The following is a 21,797-nucleotide window of genomic DNA, read 5'->3' on the forward strand; positions in this document are numbered from 1 at the left end:
CTCTTGTGGAGAGTTGTCTCATTGGCAATCATACCACATCTTAAGTTTATACCTATTGACTTTTGAAAATCCCAATTGTGGTTCTAGTGCGCGACATCATTTTCAAAGGTAACTTAGGTTACAATTTTTGCAGCATTTTTGTGAAAGCTGTTTTGTACTTCAGAAATAGTGTGATATCTTTTTTTATGCCCCTACCGTACCCTTGTCCGTCTGTACGTACGTACATCCCAAAATTGGTTTCCGTTCTCTAACTTAAGTTTGCCTCAACCAAATGTTATAAAACTTATACACAATGCTTATTCTGTTTGAATATTGGTAAGGTCACTTTAACCATTCTCGAGATGTGCCCCTTTATAAATGGAAAAAAATGCTAAATTTTTCGTTTTCGTTCTCTAACTTGAGTTTGCCTCAACCAAATGTTATGAAACTTATACACAATGCTTATTACCTCAAAACACAGATCAAATTTGAATTTTGGTGGCGTCACTTTTACCATTCTAGAGTTATGCCTCTTTACAAATGGAAAAAATTTTCATTTTTTTTCTAAAAATATTAATGATGTCATTGTTCAAGTAATTTTTATACGACCGCAAAAAAATTTTGTGGTCGTATATTGGTATGACGTTGGCGTCGTCGTCGTTGTCGTCGTCGTCCGGCGTCGTCGTCCGAAGACACATTGGTTTTCGCACTCTAACTTAAGTTTAAGTAAATGGATCTTTTTGAAATTTGACCATAAGGTTAAATACCACAAAAGGAAGGTTGGGATTGATTTTGGGGGTTATGGTACCAACAGTTAAGGAATTAGGGGCCAAAAATAAGCATTTTCTAGTTTCCAGACAATAACTGTGGAACGGTGTATGGATCTCTCTGAAATTATACTACAAGTTTCCATACCACAAAGGGATGGTTAGGATTTGTTTTGGGGGGTTATGGCTCAAACTGTTTAGGAATTAGGGGCAAAAAAGGGGGAAAAACAAGGTTGTCCTGGTTAATCGATAAATACTTTAGTACAAAACATAATTTAAAGCAGTGTTAGGGAGGTAAATCAAATACATCATTGAAATTATCTCCCTTACACTGCTTTTAAATTATGTATAAAGTAATGGTTAATGAACAATAAAGATAATTTAAAACAGTGTAAGGGAGGTAATCCAAATACAACGTTTTGGTTACTTCCCTTACACTGCTTTTGAATTATGTTTAAAGAAATGCATATTTATAAAGGAAGACCAGTAAAAATATCTGCAAATGTTGCATCTTTTTTTTTTACAAAAAAATCCATATGAAAGATTTGACACTATATTTTTAATTCTATTATAAAATAGATTAAGTTAGCACTATGGTAAATTTAAATGGGTAATTATGGTTGCCAACTCCATTGGAAATTTGAATTGAGATTATGACCATATCTTGAGGGAAAGAATTTTTGGGGGGAAAAAAGGGGGGGGGGGGATAAAAAGAAATTGTGGGGGGTCAATTTTTTCTCATTTCAGATTTCAGAAATTAAAAAAATTATCCTCAAATATTATTTTTTTTTCAAATTTCAAATATTGAAAAATTTCAAGAAGAAATCTTTAATTGCTCAGTATGGCGCATTAGATTTGTAAAATCTTTGATCACATTTATTTATTTGTTATGCCGAATCCAACAGTGTATTTAGATTTTTAATTTTGGGTCCAGTTTTCAAATTGGTCTACATTAAGGTCCAAAGGGTCCAAAATTAAACTTTGTTTGATTTTAGCAAAAATTGAATATATGAGGTTCTTTGATATGCTGAATCTAAACATGTATTTAGATTTTTGGTTTTTGGCCCAGTTTTCAAGTTGGTCCAAATTGGGGTCCAAAATTAAACTTTGTTTGATTTCATCAAAAATTGAATATATGGGGTTCCTTGATATGCTGAATCTAACCATGTATTTAGATTTTTTATTTGTGGACCCCGTTATCAAATTGGTTCATATTGAGGTCAAAAGGGTCCAAAATTAAACTTTGTTTGATTTCATCTAAAATGGAATTATTGGGGTTCTTTGATATTCCAAATCTAACCGTGTATTTAGATTTTTAATTTTGGGTCTTGTTTTATAAATTGGTCTACATTAAGGTCCAAAGGGTCCAAAATTAAACTTAGTTTGATTTTAACAAAAATTGAATTCTTGGGGTTCTTTGATATGCTGAATCTAAACATGTGTTTAGATTTTTGATTATGGGCCCAGTTTTCAAGTTGGTCCAAGATAGGGTCCAGTATTTAAACTTTGTTTGATTTCCACAAAAATTGAATATATGGGGTTCTTTGATATGCTGAATCTAAACATGTATTTAGATTTTTGATTATGGGCCAAGTTTTCAAGTTGGTCCAAATTGGGGTCCAAAATTAAACTTTGTTTGATTTCAACAAAAATTGAATATATGAGGTTCTTTGATATGCTGAATCTAACCATGTATTTAGATTTTTTATTTGTAGGCCCCGCTATCAAATTGGTTCATATTGAGGTTCGAAAGGGTCCAAAATTAAACTTTGTTTGATTTCATCAAAAATTGAGTTATTGGGGTTCTTTGATATTCCAAATCTAACCGTGTATTTAGATTTTTAATTTTGGGTCCTGTTTTATAAATTGGTCTACATTAAGGTCCAAAGGGTCCAAAATTAAACTTAGTTTGATTTTAACAAAAATTGAATTCTTGGGGTTCTTTGATATGCTGAATCTAAGCATGTGTTTAGATTTTCGATTATGGGCCCAGTTTTCAAGTTGGTCCAAGTTGGGGTCCAAAATTAAACTTTTTTTGATTTCAACAAAAATTGAATATATGGAGTTCTTTGATATGCTGAATCTAACCATGAATTTAGATTTTTTATTTGTGGGCCCCGCTATCAAATTGGTTCATATTGAGGTCAAAAGGGTCCAAAATTAAACTTTGTTTGATTTCATCAAAAATTGAATTATTGGGGTTCTTTGATATTCCAAATCTAACCGTGTATTTAGATTTTTAATTTTAAGTCCTGTTTTTTAAATTGGTCTACATTAAGGTCCAAAGGGTCCAAAATTAAACTTAGTTTGATTTTAGCAAAAATTGAATTCTTGGGGTTATTTGATATGCTGAATATAAACATTTGTTTAGATTTTTGATTATGGGCCCAGTTTTCAAGTTTGTCCAAGTCGGGGTCCAAAATTAAACTTTGTTTGATTTTAACAAAAATTGAATATATGGGGTTCTTTGATATGCTGAATCTAACCATGTATTTTGATTTTGGACATTGGACCATAATAGGTAAATTAAAAAAATTCAAGTTCTTAGACCACATTCTTTCTGTGTCAGAAACCTATGCTGTGTCAAATATTTAATAACAATCCAAATTCAGAGCTGTATCAAGCTTGAATGTTGTGTCCATACTTGCCCCAACTGTTCAGGGTTCGACCTCTGCGGTCGTATCAAACTGCTCCCCAGCGAAGCATTTTATTAAAATTGGAGTTATCTTCCTTTGTCCATGATTATAGTTAAATCAACTACAATCAATGCTTTATACAATGCAATGTTTAATTTTGCCTTCCACTGATAAAACACAGATCAAGTTGAAATTGGGTAGTGCCACTTTAACCATTATTGAGTTATGCCCCTTTATAAATCGAAAAATTGCAAAATTTTTAGTTTCCATTCTGTAACTTAAGTTTGCCCCCACCAAACATTATGAAACCTATACACAATATTTATTACCACAAAACTAAGATCAAGTACAAATTTTTTGTTTCTGTTTTCTAACTTTAGTTTGCCTCAACCAAATGTTATGAAACTTATACACAATGCTTATTACTACATAATACAGATTAAGTACGAAATTTGGTTTGTGACACTGTTACCATTCTTGAGTTATGTCCCTTTATAAACAAAAATTGCTGAATTTTTGGTTTCTGTTCTCTAACTTTAGTTTGTCTCAAACAAATGTTATAAAACTTATACACAACCGTTCTAGAGTTATGCGTGTTTACAAATAGAAAAATTGCTGAATTTTTAGTTTCTGTTCTCTACTTAAGTTAGCCTCAACCAAATGTTATGAGACTTACACACAATGCTTATTACCACAAAACTCAGATCAAGTTCAAATTTGGGTAGCGTCACTTTTACCGTTCTTCAGTTATGTCCCTTTATAACTATATGATATGCAAGCAGGGGCATCATCTGTGTCCACATGTGGACACTATCCATGTTTATTTTGTAATGCTGTGCTTTATTAAGACAAGCTCCTTTTATAAATAAGTTTTCAGCAGAGGTATCTTTGGTGTGCAGTAGCTCACTGAAAATCTAGTTTTTCTTGCATATCATCAGTGTTAAAGATTCAATTTAATAAATACCAAACTAGTTGTGAGTTTAAAATTGTTATTTCTAGTTATTTAGGTAGTTCTTTCCAGCAAATTACGTCAGATCATGCTATTTTCCTCTGGCTATGGAGTTGTCTGTCAGTCTTTAAAAGATTATTTTTATGTCCCACCTAGGGGCATTATGTTTTTTGGTCTGTGTGTCCATTTGTTCGTTTGTCCGTCTGTCCGTCTGTCCGTCTGTCCCACTTCAGGTTAAAGTGTTTGGTCAAAGTAGTTTTTGATGAAGTTGATGTCCAATCAACTTGAAACTTGGTACACATGTTTCCTATGATATGATCTTTCTAATTTTAATGCCAAATTAGAGTTTTGACCCCAATGTCATGGTCTACTGAACATAGAAAATGATAGTGCCCGCTTCAGGTTAAAGTTTTTGGTCAAGGTAGTTTTTGATGAAGTTGAAGTCCAATCAACTTGAAACTTAGTACACATGCTCCCTATGATATGATCTCTCTAATTTTTAATGTCAAATTAGAATTTTGACCCCAATTTCACGGTCCACTGAACATAGAAAATGATAGTGCGAGTGGGGGCATCCATGTACTATGGACACATTCTTGTTGTTTGCTGTTTTTTGTATCTTCTTATTTTTGTTACCTCTTTAAAAAGTTCATGTTAATGCTTCTAACAAACAGTGCACCTAACAGAAGGCAAGGTTCTTTAGAATTTATTACAGAACTCTTCACCAATATCCAATGATTAGTTTCCTAAATGTAATGTTGCAAAGCTTTATTGCTTTAGCATGCAGCAAGCTTATTTAAAAAAAATAAATTTCATGATAATCTTTTACGCCAGCTAGCTATCAGCTTTTTAAACTATTTTGATGTTCTGTTTGTTTTTTATACTTACTTTGCCATTGGCATGGGGGCATTTGCATCATTTGTCATCCATCATGAACTAGTCAAAAACACTAATTATATCTCTTTATTTATCACCTTGACATAGATGAAATAATATTTCACTATTAGAAGTCAGTTTGGTTTATTTTTTTTCAAAATAAGCCCAAGAACACTGTTGATGTATTATTGGCTTGCAAGTACTATACGAATATATTTCTTAAAAATTTATATGTTATTTATTGTACAAATTATTATTGGTCAAGGGAGAAACTTTGGAAATGTTTGAACATATAAGAATGTGTAACAAAAACATGCCGATTAAAAATTTAAAAAATGATTAAAATCAATTTAAAGCAAAAATGAAAAGTTTCTTTTTGAACTGTTCTTTGTGGATAATTGTCTACTAACCAATGTCATCAACAGTTGCCTTTTTTTTCTGTCTGAGCAATCAAAATCATATATTAAGTATTAATTATATAAAAATCTTTAGAACTGTTGAAATTACTTTAGGAAGATGTCTGGAAATACCATGTACTGCTATTAAGTGTCAGTTTTAAAAGCAGTATGACTGCCACATTGATACTTTACTATATGTTTCACTTTGTAAATACAGCTTTTTCACAAACCATGTCTCTTTTGGGGAGATAAATAATATTCATAGATATTTTGTTTTGTTTACATACTGGTTCCCAGATATGATCTCTCTGTTTCATCTCATAGAGACATAAAATGGGAATGTTACCAGTATAAATACACATGGATAGCGGCCAAATTGAATTCTGAGTAAGACCCTAAGTGAACAGAGGGGTAGTACAGAATTTTAGTATAAGTTTGGGCATATACATGTTGAAAATATGCTGCATATATAGCCCTATGTTTTGACCTTTGAATAAAATAGTAGTGCATATAAGCTTTCCTATCTAGGATATAATTTTTTACGAAACTTCATAGTAAAAGTGGCACAGTTTTAGTCGTAAAAGGAGTTCCTATGGGAAATTGCATTGTCTATATTTACAGAAGTGCAACCTATATATTGATTCCTTAAGGAAATGTATAGGAATTTATGTATGTATATCCCCGCTTCAAAGGAAAGAATACTGTTTTACCTCTGTATATCCGTATGTCCATCCGTCCCATGAAATTCTGTTGCATTTTACTAGGGAACTATAAATAAAAGCTTCCTGAAATTGTTTTCAGTCTTCATGTGATAATGCTATACTGTGTAATGCAGTTTCACATTCATTGATCATCAACTTCATGTTTAACGAATACTTATATAGTCTAACACATAATTGCCCCTTGTATGAAATATTCATCCCAATTTTTTAGAGAACTATAAATAAGAGCTTCCTGCAATCAATTTTTGGTCTTCATGTGAACATGCTTTATGGTGTAATGCAGTTTCAGATTCATTGATCGTCAACTTACTGTTTACGGAATACTTATATATATATTCTAATACATAATTCTCATGTATGAAATTTCATTGCATTTTTTTTGGAACTTCAAATAAAAGCTTCCTGAAATTTGTTATCAGGCTTCATGTCTTCATGCTTTATTGTGTGATGTGTTTCAGTTTCATGGCTTATCAACTTTCTGTTAACCAATTACTAATGGATGTTGCTAAACTGCAGAAATAGACACGGAAACAAAGAAATATGAACGGAATTTGAGAAAAAAAGACTGAAGTAACAAAATCACATAAATATATTGAAAATAGGATAGGAGTTATCAAGGAAAATAGCAAACAGTTTAGGAAATACACAACATCTAAAAAAAAAACTCGCTCATCTAAGTCTATGTGCATGTTCAACAATGGGGACTTTCCAACATTGTAGACTTGAATAGATTCATGACAAAAATCTTTTGTTGATCTTGCATTGCTGACAATTTTCTGTTTACAGTTTCTCTCTGTCTTCTTTAATTTTTACCCAAAACAAAAGAGGGTAAAAAGGGTTGCTATTTAAGGGGAATCACTCCTATAAAGAGTCTACTTACTATTACAATACAATTTGAATCGTTTGTAGATCTTGTCTTGCTGATCATTTTTGTTATTTTATGTTTCTATCTATTAGCGTTTTTCAGAAAATAACCAAAAATGATAAAAAAATGATAAAAATCATCATTAAAGAGTCACAACTCCAATAAGGAGTCGTTTGGAGATTTCGACTAAGTTTGACCTATTTGTAGATCTTGTCTTGCTGATCATTTTTGTTATTTTATGTTTCTATCCTTCTTTTATAGTTTTCAAGATAATAATAATCGAGCAGCACCCATTACTTATATATTCTAACACATAACTACTATTTATGAAATTGCATCACATTTTTCTAGGGAATTTCAAATAAAAGCTTCTTTATATTTTGTTTTCAGGCTTCATGTCTTCATGATATACTGTGCGATGCATTTTCAGTTTCATTGCTTTTCAACTTCCTGTTTATCGATTACTTGTATGTACCGGTACTAACACATAATTTCCATGTATGAAATTTTTATTATGTTTTTCTAGGGGACTACAAATAAGAGCTTCATAAAATTTTTAATCAGGCTTCATGTGAACATGCTGTGTGATGCAGCTTTAAATGTATTGCTCATCAGCTTCCTATTGACTGAATTCTGAAAGCGGGGGTATCATTAGTGAGCCAGTAGCCATCAGTTTTACTTGTTTCAACAATTATAAAGATTTCTATATACTTGTAAATTTTGATAATAGCTTTTTCATATGTCATATTGTTTTTTTACATATATATCCCTGTAAATATGCATCACACAAATTTGATATCCAACAATTAGTATGATTTTTTGGAGCTGTAAAATTCAATGCTTTTAATGGATTTCTTGTAGGCTTCATACATTTGTTTAAAATTTTACTTTCCAATTATAAAAAGCTCTCACTTTTATTCAACTTTTCGCAGATAAATTAGCTTACCTTAACAACACCACAACATATTGATAAATGATTTAAAGTTTACCTACCCATTTTAAAGTTAGGGGAAATTTTCACTTACTCATCTCTGAAACTATCTTTTCCCTGGTATCATGGAAGTTGAATTATCATAGCCATTTCCTTGTATCTCAAAGACTCTTGCATTTTTGCTAAGTGATATACAAATCATTCTTATGTAAAATGATTTTTTTTTATGTTCTACGTATCTAAGGACATTGGCTATTGTAAGCAAAATGCTTACAAAAATTTCCTATTTTCAGAGAATCATGAAGGTGGTGTTTGCTTTAGATTTGACAGAAACGTTTTTCATATACACAGTGTAGACAGTGTACACTTTGGGAAAAAAGTGACTATACAGACTGCAGCCCAAGGTAAATTAATACAATCTGTAATAAGATTTTTATATACTAGACTAGTTGTGTTAACATGGGTTTTTCTATCCTTCCTCATGGGCTTGTAGAATTACACCTTCTAACTAGAATTCATTTAGAATGGTGCAGAATTCCCAAGTTTATCAGTTTACCCAACTAAAATAAACAGGATTTTTACATAAAAAAATTTAGCTATCAAAAGGGCTATGTCCTTGTACTTTCATTCTTTGCATCTGTCTTATCTGCTAAGAAAATTACAAAAACTGAATAAAGTACAATTAGAAGAAAGATCTTCAGCTAAGTGCAAATGTACCAACAGTAACCTCAACCAGCTTTCATTCGCAGTTAGCACATTTCCATCCTCACAGCTTCTCCATTTGTGTGCCGTGTGCCTTTTTCTAATTTGATTTTGAATATGTAGTTAGTCATTCATTATCTAGATAAAGCCAGAGTGATTACCACACCTGGTCCATAGATTCATAATTAGTAGCTTCTCTCATCATTTTGTACTGGTCTTATATCTATTTTCATTAATCAGGGTTACCTTGGTCAAACTTTTTCTAAAATTTTTACTTCTGAAATCTCTAAAGCTGGAATCTTATGATCACTGAGTCTTGGTGTGTGCAGGTTTTTCTCACTTTCAAAGAACTTCTCAGAATGTGAGATATAGATATGCTAATGAACTACATGTATTTGCATAAAGCCTCAGGTAGAAGCACTAGGTAATCAATATTTCAACCAAACACAGATGCTCTGAAAAATTACATAATCCTAATTTGATGTTATTATGTGTATACTGGCAAAAATGTTTTTGTTTAATATGTACAAATAAACTTCTTGTGACTTTTTTTAAGGAAATCCATCAGAACCTAGTGAACAGCCTGAAATTGTTCCATTAATGGAAATAATTAGTAAGTAATATTGTAAATAAAGCTTTGATTTGTAATGGGATAATTATTCATTCATGGATGGCAGAAATTAGCTACTGTTTACAACATACATTGTATTTCCAATAATACTGCCATAATTGCCTCACTTGTCAAGAAGGATGTAGAATGTGAAACATATATAGGAATTCTTATTAAAAAAAAAAATTTAATGTGATGATTTATCAAGGGAAATAATTCTATAACTTTAGAAAAAAAATTCAATGTATGAATATTTTATGAAATAAGTTGATTTAGTTGAATTATTAACCAAAGTTCCTGCTTAGATTTGCTCCTAAATTTGATTAGGCATGATGATCTAAATAGGTATAAGTTGCAATTTTATAAGCATTGACTTGTAAAAATTTCCTTAACAAACTAAAATTTTGTAAAAGTCGCAACAATTTCAGATACTTTCAAAATGACTGAAACTTACAGTGATTTTACAAATTGATGTAAAATGCAAACCATGTATATATACTTTATGGTCTAGATCATATTTAGTGTTTTTGAAATACTGATATAGTCTGCAACATAAAAGTAATTTACCTGAAAAATTTTAACAGGAGCCTTTACTAGTTAATCGAATTTAAGTCAAAAACTATCACTTTTTAGTTTTATCTGAATCTCTCTCAAAAGAATGAACAATGAATTATAAAGGGTTCAGTCAATTTTCATACTTATCCACTGCGGTACTGTACAGACAATTCACTTCAGTCAATTAAGATCTGTTCAGTAAGTATTATTTATCTGTACAAATCAATAACATACTGAATTGTCTGAAAAACTACTGAACAGTACTTAATTGACTGCAAGCAAATGGTCTGAACAGTAGTGCTGTAATTCAGTGGTTGTTGTTGGTTTTTTGAATACCATAATTTTGTTCATTTAATATTGTAGTTTAATTCAGCCGGTTAGTTTTCTCTTTAGAATTGTTTCATTTTTTCATCAAGATGTCTTTTATAGCTTACTATAAAATATGGGATTTGATCATAGTTGAATGCTGTACTGTACCACATAATTATTCACGTCTTTGTTCCTTACTTAATCTTTGATAGCTAGTTGTCTCATTGGCAATCATACCACAAATCTCCTTATTTTTATATTGCATGCCAAGTTTTAACATGTAAATATTAGTTATATTGTGGTGTTCTGTATCTGATTTTTAATAGAATTAAACTTATTTAAAATTACTATAATAAAAATTGTCTTTTTCTTTTTTTCTAAAGGTGAACCATCAGATCCAAATTTAGAGTCAGAAACACTCTCAAAGGGTATGTAATTATAAACATGCACATTATGTTATTTTAAGTTAACTTTCCTAAGTATCCTGCAATATGCATCTTCGCTAGCCAAGGGTTACGATCCAGTCCCTTCTTCTTCACCCTTGGCAGATTTAGCAAACATTTGCGATAACAATGTTGCGTCTTCTATCGGTTGATAAAAGTCACGCCCATTCTAAATACATTATTTTTGATCAATGGTAACACTTGAACTCTCTTCAGTGTGGAGATGTAAAAACGGTTGCGTCTAGAGTTTACAAACATCTTGAAGCAGACAGGAACTGAAAATTTAAGTTGACATTCCATCATTTGCGCAAGAAACATATTTAGGAACTTCTATTAGTTGATTAAGAACATTTAAATTGTCACTAAATATCGTCATATGTTTTGGGGGGTAAAGATTTGCTGGACAATCAGCACGTGGCAATTGTTTATCTATATTTTCTACATTTACACATGATCATGTTAAAGGCCCTTTTTGATTGGATACAGCCAGTTACGACTGCAACCAATGGAAAGCACTACCTCGTGGATCTGAAATTCTCTCTTAATCCGCCAAGGGTGGAGAGGAGGGGACTGGATCGTAACCCTTGGCTAGGGAAGATGGCAATATGTTGAGTTTATTCTTTGGGGTTTGTTTTGCAAATCAAATGATATAACTATGTGCCTGTCCCAAATAAGGAGCCTGTAGTTCAGTGGTTGTCGCTGGTTCATGTCTGTCATACTTGTTTTTTCGTAATTGTTTTGTTATAAATTAGGCTGTTATTTTTCTCAATTAAATTGTTTCATATTTTTCATGTCAGGGCCTTTTATAGCCGACTATACAGTATGGGTTTTATCATTGTTGAAGTTCGTACATTTGCCTATAATTGCTTACATCTACTTCATGTATGATATTAATTCCAGGTTTAATAAGGTGTTGGATGAACAGGCATGAAATAGAATACAATTAAAATTGCTGTTGTAAATAAAATTGAGAATGGAAATGGGGAATGTGTCAAAGAGACAACAACCCGACCATAGAGCAGACTATTTTAAGAAAAATAATTGAAAATTGTACATGTTTTAGTTGGTGGCAAATATTCCATGTATGATATTCAAGACAAACATTACAGACGTCATCAACCAAAGAGTAAATTGAGTTCGAGGTCTATGCAATATCATATTCTTACCATTCGAGTCAAATCCATGTGGTTCAATCCACCTATAGTAAATCCAACAGCTTTGAGTTCTCCAGCCATATGTTAACACATGTAAAAGTGTTGCTCATGTTGCTGCAGTATTCTTTTGAGTTTACTATTTAGTATATATATACATGTCTAATATACTTTCCTGTATTTTCTACAGAACCAAATGTACCATCATTGCGAATTAAAGTTCCTAAAAAGTTATATACTGAAGTAGTAACTTCTACCTTAAAAATTGAAGTTACTATTTCTGGAGATGTACATGAAGTAATATGGTATTTTAACGAAGAGATGGTAGATTTAACTAACATTACAAAATACTCAATTGAAAATATTTCGCAACCATCACTGACAGTAATGAATTTGGATAGATCTGATAATGGAAGTTACTATTGTGAAGCTATTGATGAGAAGGAAAATAAAGTACAGAGTGATTCTATTAGAGTGAAAGTGAAAGGTATTACTGCAATAGAAATAGATATTTAATTTTCTACAGCAAGTTATGGAAAATGAGGTCAAAGGTCGCATGACCTTTAGATAAAATATTCTACTATAGTGGTATCAGTCTTCTTTGCCTTCAAACATATCATTAAAGTGAGATAAAAAAGAAGAAAAGCATGGTGCAAGTCCTCTATAAACAAACCTTAATGCAACAATTTGGATTTAACCTATAAGAATCAGTGTTTTCTCCAGGTGCAAAAAAATCCCATCCCATTTATATGTCATAAAGTAAATACCAAATTATTCTGGGACTAACTGAAATGTAACAAAAAGTGTCTGGAGATGATTTAAAAAAAGACTTTCAATCAGCACTATTTTTGAAATATTATTGAACTTTCTGCCTATCAAAACATGGGATGAGTTGTATAGTAAAAATTCTGAAATTGAGAATTATTTTATTGGAGGTGATTTGATAAAGATATCCCATATTTATTCTTTTTGTGGGGATAGGGTCTTTTTTTTTGTTTAGATACTAAAATTAGTTCAATAATGAGCAAATATTTTAATTTGGGGACTATATTTTTTTTACAATAATATATTACAAAAATGTACCAAAATTTAATCCTTATCACATGTGTAAGACAATATCATTCTCTGAGATCTTAACAGAAAGGATCATACATAGAAGTAAACAGAAAAAAAACTACACTAAGCTCTTTCCCTTTACATGGGGCATTCGGATTGTCAGCTTGCTCACTAAAGATTCATTCATTAAAAAATGGTATAAATTTTGAAGGTTTAGTGAGATTTCCTTTAAAATAAATCTTTTTTTTTTACTCTTTATGTATAAATTGTTATTTTAGACATCAATTTAAGCAAAACAATTAAACTTGAAGGGTTGTACAATGTTATATTGTTATTTAGGTTTCTGAAGTTATTATTGTGTATCTGAAACCAGATCAGTACATTGAGATCTGTAATGATCACACTTTTAGACAATTAGTAAATACAACTTTGTTTTATCTTTAGAGCCTGTTGTGAAGGTGAGCAAATTTTCAGTTGATGTTGACAAGGGAAATAAAACTACAATTGAATGTACTATTACAAATAAACCCAGAGATTGTAATATCACTTGGCTGAAAATTTTGATAAGTGATAAAAATATGAAGGAAGAATTGAAAACCAGTAAGAATAAAGATGCCAAATATCAAGATTCCAATGTAGACTTTCCACACTTGACTATATTAGATGCTCAAGAATCAGATGAGGCTTATTACCGTGTTTGCCTTAAGTATTGCACATCTGCTGGAGAAAGAACAGTTGAAAGTGAAAATCCAACAAGACTTCATGTGCATGAAGGTATATAGGCAGGTTTATCTATGCAATGTGTTGCTTATAAATAGTTTGATTTATTGAAATAGTTTTATTAGGGTCCCATCATCTTTCGGGAAATAACTCCAATAGTAATTACTCTTTCCATATCAATCAATATATTTCTATTTAATACTTTGATGAATTATAGTTATATATAAAAACATGAGCACAATTTAGAGGAGAGTAATATATCTTATTATTGATATAGATATGTTAGGTTAATGCATGTAAAAAGAGTCCTTTAAGAATTTGAAAGGTATATTGATTTTTCTTTAAGGTAGACATTGCATTAAGGTAAATTTTCTAAAAAAATTCAAGCTTAATTTTAAATTTAAAAGGAAATTTAACCTACCATTTATTTAAGGCAAGAATGAAATTGCCTCCTTCCTATTTATTATCTAAAGCTTTTTTTTATTAATGTTTTAGCAAAGAAAGGAGTTGTGAATATAGCTAAGAATTTTGATGTGAGAAGTAAGTACCATTGTATTTGTGTAATGATTCATTATAATAGAAAACAATCTTATATGTTTGTTTTATCTGTAATGACAGGGTGCATATTTGGCAACAATTTTTGAGAATTTCTGAACAAGGACTCTCAGGACTCCAGGGTGATTCTTGGTAAGTGACCCTAATATGCTTTGCCACAACCTTACTAAAACAAGTTTAAGCATTTTGAATTTGGGTATTTGATGACTATTTCGAGTTCAAAAATTTGATTCCATGTCAGTTTGGGTCCAAATATTGCCAGCACTAAACAGAATAAAACACTTTTGCCAAAGCTTCTCCAAATTCAAAATACTAGGCTTAAATGTATTGCCTGCTTTATATATTGTGACTGATAAATGGGTTTAACACGTTCTTTACTGGATTGAACTGGTTTGTGTGTCTCTATGGCATTATTAAAATTGCATGAGACTGTCACCAGGCCAAATTAATTGTTGTTTTTTACCATATCAATTTTTGGGCAAGTTACAGCAGTTGCAAGACAGGAAACATATTAGAAATGGTAAAATTACATATCAAGCTTACTTGCTTACAACTTACAACTCCTGTAAGCATCACTGTTCATTGTCTATATTAAGTTATTTGGTTTTGGTCTGTTTTTCAAAAACTATAAGCAATAGGTCAACTATATTTGGTGTATGGAATAATTGTAATCTGGAACATGTCTGTCTGACATAATTTATCTGACCTTGACCTCATTGTCATGGATCTTTTCAAATGTTAAGTTTATGTGACACTTGTATTAGAACCTTTATCTTTAAGATTTTCAACATAACATCAATGTTCAGTAAAACAGTCAAGACATTTCAGCATGTGCACACTTGTTTTATTCTTTTTGTTATGTCGGCTGTTGCATTGTCGCTACATGTCAAGCTATGTGTATGAAACCATTTCAAATAATCTGATGAAAGGCCATATGCAATTTTATTTTATGTTCTGTACAACATGCTGTAGTACTGTAATTTGTTTATAAGTCTGAAAATTGTTGAGGTGATGAAAAAAATATTATCTTCATTGACATGATAGCCTTGTCCTACTAAATCTGCAACTTCTAAAACATTTTTTGACAACTCCTGTGACCTGTCAGTTTTACTTGTGAATACTTCACTGTAGCAGATATACCCTGTTTGGGCATCTGCCAATGCCTATATTTTAATTCCCATTTGGCAGGCTTTGCTGGCATGTACTGCTTAAAGGACCAAGTTCATGAAGGGTTAAAATTGGCCCTTAGATTTAGATTTTTTTTTAATCAGGCCATAATACTACAAATTTCACATAGAAATAGTTACGATATTACTTTTAATACAAATTAACTTCATTTTGGCACATCAAATTAAAAATGACGAAGTATTGACTCTTTAAGTATGCATTATTTGTGTTGTAAAAACAGTTTTTGTCAAATTTTCAATAATTCTTAACAATTTTTAGCATAATTTACTTTGGCCACCACCCAAAATCCAGATAGTTTTGTGTCTAGAGATTCAATTTCATCATTGGCAACTCTTGGTTACAGAACATTTTGGATCCTAGGTTGAGCCCTAGGGTTTCCTCCAGCTTTTTATGTCCGAAAAATGCATAAAGTCATCGTATTTTGACAATATATCCAAAATGTTCTGATTTTGAGGCCAAAAATGAACCCTTACGAAGAGATGTATTTTAACAAAGAAATAAGGCATTTGAAAAAGATCCATTTAAGAACCAAATTATGGCCATTTTGAAATTTTATGATAAAGTTGAAATTCAAGGCCATATTTTGCCTAAAGGGAACCTTGTCCTTTTACCCTTCCTTTGAAGGCAATTATACACTCGTCAATAGACGTCTGATGGTTGGGAAAGAATTCTCATTTCATTGAAAAGTTGAATATATTTAAGATATTTCTAATTTATATAGAACATCATATAATGGTTCACCTGGTTGTGCAGCATTTTTGTTATCGGCAAAGTGTAAGTAACTCATGATCTAAATAAATCTGTTTCCGTCCAATGTTTTGTGAAAAATACGAGATTCTATATTTGAATCTGTTGACCAGTATAGCATTATCTCCGGTTTGACGTCAATGCTAATTCCAAAGCAGAGACCAATGAAAGCTTTTGTTTTAGATAAAGAAGATTTAGACTGCCTGATTAATCCCAATCAGGATTGTGAGTTATCTGCTGAGTAGCATACTTGTTGGTTTAAATTTTTATGTACTCCAAGATAGTGTCATCAAGAATTTCTTTTTTACTTTTTTTTGGCACTTTAATTTGGTCATGAAATTGAAATTTCGATGGATGGGTGCGTGCAGCTTCTGATACTTCTGATTGGTTTCCTGATGAATTTCGTTCTGAATATCCCAATCGCATGATTCCTGAATGAAGCAAGACTTGTTCACACAGCTGTCTAACTGTTGGGTTGATTTTTTTTTGCCACAAAATCCAAGATTTTTGTAGGAGGATTCAGACATTTCAATTTTGTTTTTGTTTACGGACAACATTTTTTAATCACATGGTATTTCACATGTTTTAAAAAGGGAATCCCCAGTTTGAAATGCGATAATGCAAGGTCAGAGTTATTAGTAAAGGGAAATATTTTTATACACATTCTAATGCTCATTGGAGATAATTTATTAACAAGTTTATACTGAATTTTTCATTGAAAAATCCCCTAATCACAAATAATTACCATGAAAAAAGATAAGGCAAGGTAAACTTTCTAAGGCAAATATGTTCTACTTACAATGATTCTCTATGGCAAATATGGTTGACCTTTTGTTTTCATTGTTTGAGAAATTGACGGTATGGAATTTGATATTTTTCAATTAACCATGAAAATTAGGTAAAGTCAGGCGAATCATTTACATATTACAATGATACCATATAGCAAATGAAATTGTACAATTACAAATAGTAACTAAAACAATCAACATAACACAAGCCTTTAAAAGCATTCAAACTCATTTAAAATTGGTCTTTATCATAGTCAATATAGCAGACAATGATTTTCAGCATGAATACTCATATTATTATGATGTACTGAATTTTGACTTTGTTGTTCACAAATATCTAGAAACATACCAGTAGTAAAATGTAATTATTTTCTGTTCACAGGTAATCATATTGGACATGTGATTATGGTAAGTAATATAGTTTAAGAAGGGCAGATCTTATATAAGCTTACTTGACTTGACCTTGACAACCTCTTATTATCTACATGTTCATGCTTGATTTATTTTTTTAAAGGTACTGTTTAAATATTTCCAGCCTCACACTGAAAACTGTGTGAAATGATCACCTCTTCTCTGTGTTTTCATCTTTCTTCTTTGAATTGATTTGACAAGGTCAAACTAGACCTGGGGGCCTCAGTGGCAAAGTGGTCTAAGTAGTTGACCTACTGTATCACTAGCCTGTCAACACCGAGGTTGTGAGTTTGAATCCCGCATGTATCAGGTGCTCTCGACTCCAATCTTAATTGACTAGGATTGACTGAAGGTGGGTGATTCTTCCTCTACCAATAAAAAACTGACCGCCACAAAATAGCTCAATAGTGCTGAAAGTGGCGTTAAACAAAACACCAATGAATGAATCAATCAAACTAGTCCTGTCAAAGGGTGTGGTTCTCTCACAGAAATCCAGCTTCCTTCACCAATACCGGTACAATACAGCCAATAATGCTGAAAGTGGCAAACTTTAAACTCCAACAATCAAGCAATCAATTAAACTAATCCTGGAAATGAGAATAAACTATTTTTTTTGGGAAAGAAGACTCTCAAATTTTCGGAAGTCCTATACAATTTACCTAGTTTCAAAATTACAATTATTCAAGGAGTGTTACTGAAAAGTAAAATAACAAAAATACTTAACTCAATGGAAAATTCAGAATAGAATGTCCCTTATCAAATGGCAAAATCAAAACCTCAAACACATCAAATGAATGGAAAACAACTGTCATATTTCTGACTTGGTACAGGCATTTCCTTATGTAGAAAATGGTGGATTAAACCAGGTTTCATAGTTAGCTAAACCTCTCACTTGTATGACATTTGCATAAAATTCCATTTATTGACTGACAGCAAAGTGTGTACAAAACAAACAGATATAATAGGTAAAAATGTCCAAAATTTGGGTACAGCAGTGAACATTGTGTTATAATCTTAATCACTATAAAAACAAACAGCTATGTCAACAAAGAAAATCAAAATGGCATATAGCACATAAGCAAAAATTAAAGACAAGAATACAAAGAATGACCATAGCACAATAACACAATGATGGGATGTATAGATTCAAGCCACGCCAAAAGGATAGTACCAAAAGTGGACTAAACAGTATAGGTTAATAATATACTAAGACAAATAAAATAATACTATAACAAGTAATTAAGATGATAAACAAACATCAGTACCTAGAATCTAGACTTTAAGACCATCATGTATTAGTTGTGAAGTTGATATGGAATATTTATCAACAACGGGTTGATATCTTCCGATGAACCTTTTTTAGAACCCTGATTCATCAAGTTTCTACTAGGACACTGGTGATGTTTTATAAAGTCTGAGTAGCAGCTGCATGCTCTTGAAATTTTTTTGTGCATTATAAAATGGAAGACATTAAAACATGCAATATAAAAAAAATTTGAATCTAGTTGTTTTTCTTTATATTTAGTGCAAATAATCATATTTACCTTGAAATATCTGAATAAAAATACTGGTAATAATGTTTTCATTTCATATTTAGGGCAGTCAAGATGTTACATTGCAGAAAGGGGAAAATCCTGAAGACGGCAAACCTAAAATAAGTGGTTCTAAGGAAAAGGATGATAATGATGATGGTGATAGGGATGATGACGATGAAGAGGAAGAGGAGGGGGAAGAGGAGGAAGAAGAAGAGGAGGGGGAAGGGAATGAGGAAGAAAGTACAAAATCAAGTGAAGATGGTAATAAATTTCATAAAGGCATTCACAATGGAGATACTTCAAATAACTCATCTGCTGGACAGAATAAAGGAGAAATGAGGGACAATGATATTGTAGATATAAACAAGGAGATGAAGCTAAATTTAAAGATACAGACTGCAACATCAGGAACATGGGGGAAGGTGAGTTGCTACAAACAATATTGATATTTCAGCAGCTGGTATTAAATTGTGAAGATGGAAAGTTTTTGCCAAGGTGTTTCAATTCAGTAATTTCACAATAAAGATGAAAATGTCCTTGTGTTGAGCATAGGACATTAGATTTATCTCAAATTCATCAAGTTAGTGGCTAAATCAGTTAAGCATTTGAAAAAATTGTAGAAAAAAGACCAAATATTGTTTTTAATTTCACACATTTTCTGAAACTTTCCTTTGTGTAAATCAGAACAAAAAAATTAATTAAATTCAGTCATACCAAATAAAGACTTATATAGTCCGCGGGTTTTATTCGCCAAAATGGAACCTGCCAGACAGGGGTGCTGACTATAGAGTACGATAAGCAAGAAATAGGAGAAAAAAAATGTGTAAGCGAGGTGGTTTGTTTACATTCTGCGATGTTTGTTATTGATATTGTAGAGGGAGCTCTTATCATTTTCAAAACTAATAATTTGACCTAATCCTTATTAATATGTAATTTTTATTCAATATCAAATATAAACTGATAAATTTCAAAATTAAATGCTTCACTTCAAATTTCTCGTTTCTTTTCACTGCATTGCTTAAAATAAACTGGAATCTGCTTGAATTTAGAGGAACGAAAAAAGTGTAGAAGTCAACCGAGAAACTGCTTACGATGTATAAACTACAAAATGTAATCGGTTATTCGTTCTGTTTTGGTGTTTCATACTGGCGCATGTGTTTTGTTTTAGCTTAAGATCCTTCAAACATTAATGTGATAGATATATTAAACATTGTTTTACACAAGGATGGAACTGTTTTACTTTTAAAGTCATATTCTAGTGATATCTATTAAGTACGGATTTTCCGTACACTCTCACCTCACCATATTTATTTTCATTTACACATGCTATTCAAACTTCCGGTTTAAACATACACAAGTTTGTAAATTGTTTTTATTTGTGATTTGGACTTATTTTAACACTCTTGAAGTGTTCTAGAATCATTTACAAACATTTTCACTTTCTATTTGATGATGAAAAATACTGCAAATGACAACACACGATTTGAAATTACCAGAGTTTCATTAGACATTTTCTAACAGTTACAAAAAGTTTCTTTACCTGAAATTTCTTGGTGAGAAGGGGTTGTGGACAATGTACCAGTGCGAACTATACAAGCCCGATTACGGTATTTAAATGACAAAAGATTTATATAAAAAAATTATGATAAAAAGCATGAACAAGAAAAGTGCAAGGCTTATAAAAATAAGGCAATTCCTTATATCTTCATCAAACTGTCCTTGGCAGCATCATTTTGTATTATTAATCATAAGAGGCATCTTTCAGATTGTCAATGACAAAATATTTGATTGTTTACCATCCCTTCATTTTTTGTATCAAATAAAATTAACCTCATAGTTAATTTTTTTATTTGCTTCTGTTCGTTATAATCCATAAATGATCCTTGCATGATCCTTTTCAAGATGTGATGATGTTGCCAACTTGAACTCCAAGACAGCCACCAAAGCAGAACTTGTTTACCATAGAATCCATTTTACAAACTGAATGCTTTGTATGGATGTCAATGATTAAGTCTGTCATAAATTAAGGATTTCAAATTATTCTGAAAAATCCAAAATATCCATCTTATAGACTTTTTTTTAAGCACAGGCCTCTCAATGAATGTGAATCATCTTTCTATAGGATCTATTTATGTTGTCTTGCAGGGTTCATCTGACCTTGACTTCATTTTAATGTTTCATTGGTCATTTTCCCAATTAGGTCTTTTGCAGATACTATATTAAAGCAATAGTCTTAACTATTCGGTGTATGGTATGAAATTCAATCATGATAAGTTTGATGAATTTGACATCCTGTTCTGGAGTAATTGCCCCTGAAATGTTGATTTTTTTTTTTTTTTTTGCAGTTTTGGCTGTTCTCTGAATAACTATATGAGCTAGGTTAAACATGTAAATTTGCAACACAAAATGTAACTGTAGTATATGCATATTAAAGTTCTAATTAGCAAACTGATGATAGATTCAGACACATGTGGGCTTCTTGTTATATGCAGGTTCAATTAGTTTAAAAGTTTCCTAATTCAATTTATAATTATGATATTCTATCTTTGAACTTACAAACAAGGCAAGGGTCATCTTTATTACATTGTAACTTCAATGCTTCTATATGTAATTTAGTGTTTTAGTTACTTCTTGTGTACATACTGTTCCATATTTTTAGGGTATTATTCATTCCATATGACAAATCAAATGTAAGTTGGTATTTTACATGTAAATAACAATTTATAAAGCTTAAATGTAGCATAACAAAAAGGCAAATGGAAATAGTTATGCTTAGTGTCTCATTTGACAACTGTTGGTAGAGAATTTATTAATGGTAAAATAATTTAGACCTGTGGACCTGGTTTGTCTTAATAGGTATACTCTAATGACTCTCTCTGAAATTAGTCTCCCGAACCAAATTTT

General features: G+C 31.4%; 1 protein-coding gene across 3 annotated transcripts in view; it reads left to right on the plus strand.

Annotated features, from left to right (window-relative positions):
* LOC127738809 (YTH domain-containing protein 1-like) overlaps window positions 1-21,797 on the plus strand; it is a 30,050-nt gene that overhangs the window by 1,838 nt on the left and 6,415 nt on the right. For 2 of the 3 annotated variants that reach the window (XM_052250198.1, XM_052250197.1), the window contains exons 2-9: window positions 8,417-8,527; window positions 9,382-9,438; window positions 10,683-10,727; window positions 12,084-12,380; window positions 13,394-13,723; window positions 14,165-14,209; window positions 17,330-17,355; window positions 18,956-19,315. In XM_052250198.1, coding sequence (XP_052106158.1) covers window positions 8,417-8,527; window positions 9,382-9,438; window positions 10,683-10,727; window positions 12,084-12,380; window positions 13,394-13,723; window positions 14,165-14,209; window positions 17,330-17,355; window positions 18,956-19,315 — 1,271 coding nt within the window. Of the gene's footprint in view, window positions 1-8,416; window positions 8,528-9,381; window positions 9,439-10,682; window positions 10,728-12,083; window positions 12,381-13,393; window positions 13,724-14,164; window positions 14,210-17,329; window positions 17,356-18,955; window positions 19,316-21,552; window positions 21,584-21,797 lie in introns of all 3 variants that reach the window. The other variant, XM_052250199.1, reaches the window with a different exon arrangement.

This window comes from Mytilus californianus, unplaced genomic scaffold (genome assembly GCF_021869535.1).
Source record: "Mytilus californianus isolate M0D057914Y unplaced genomic scaffold, xbMytCali1.0.p SCAF_4, whole genome shotgun sequence".
Classification (NCBI taxonomy): Eukaryota; Metazoa; Mollusca; class Bivalvia; order Mytilida; family Mytilidae; genus Mytilus; species Mytilus californianus.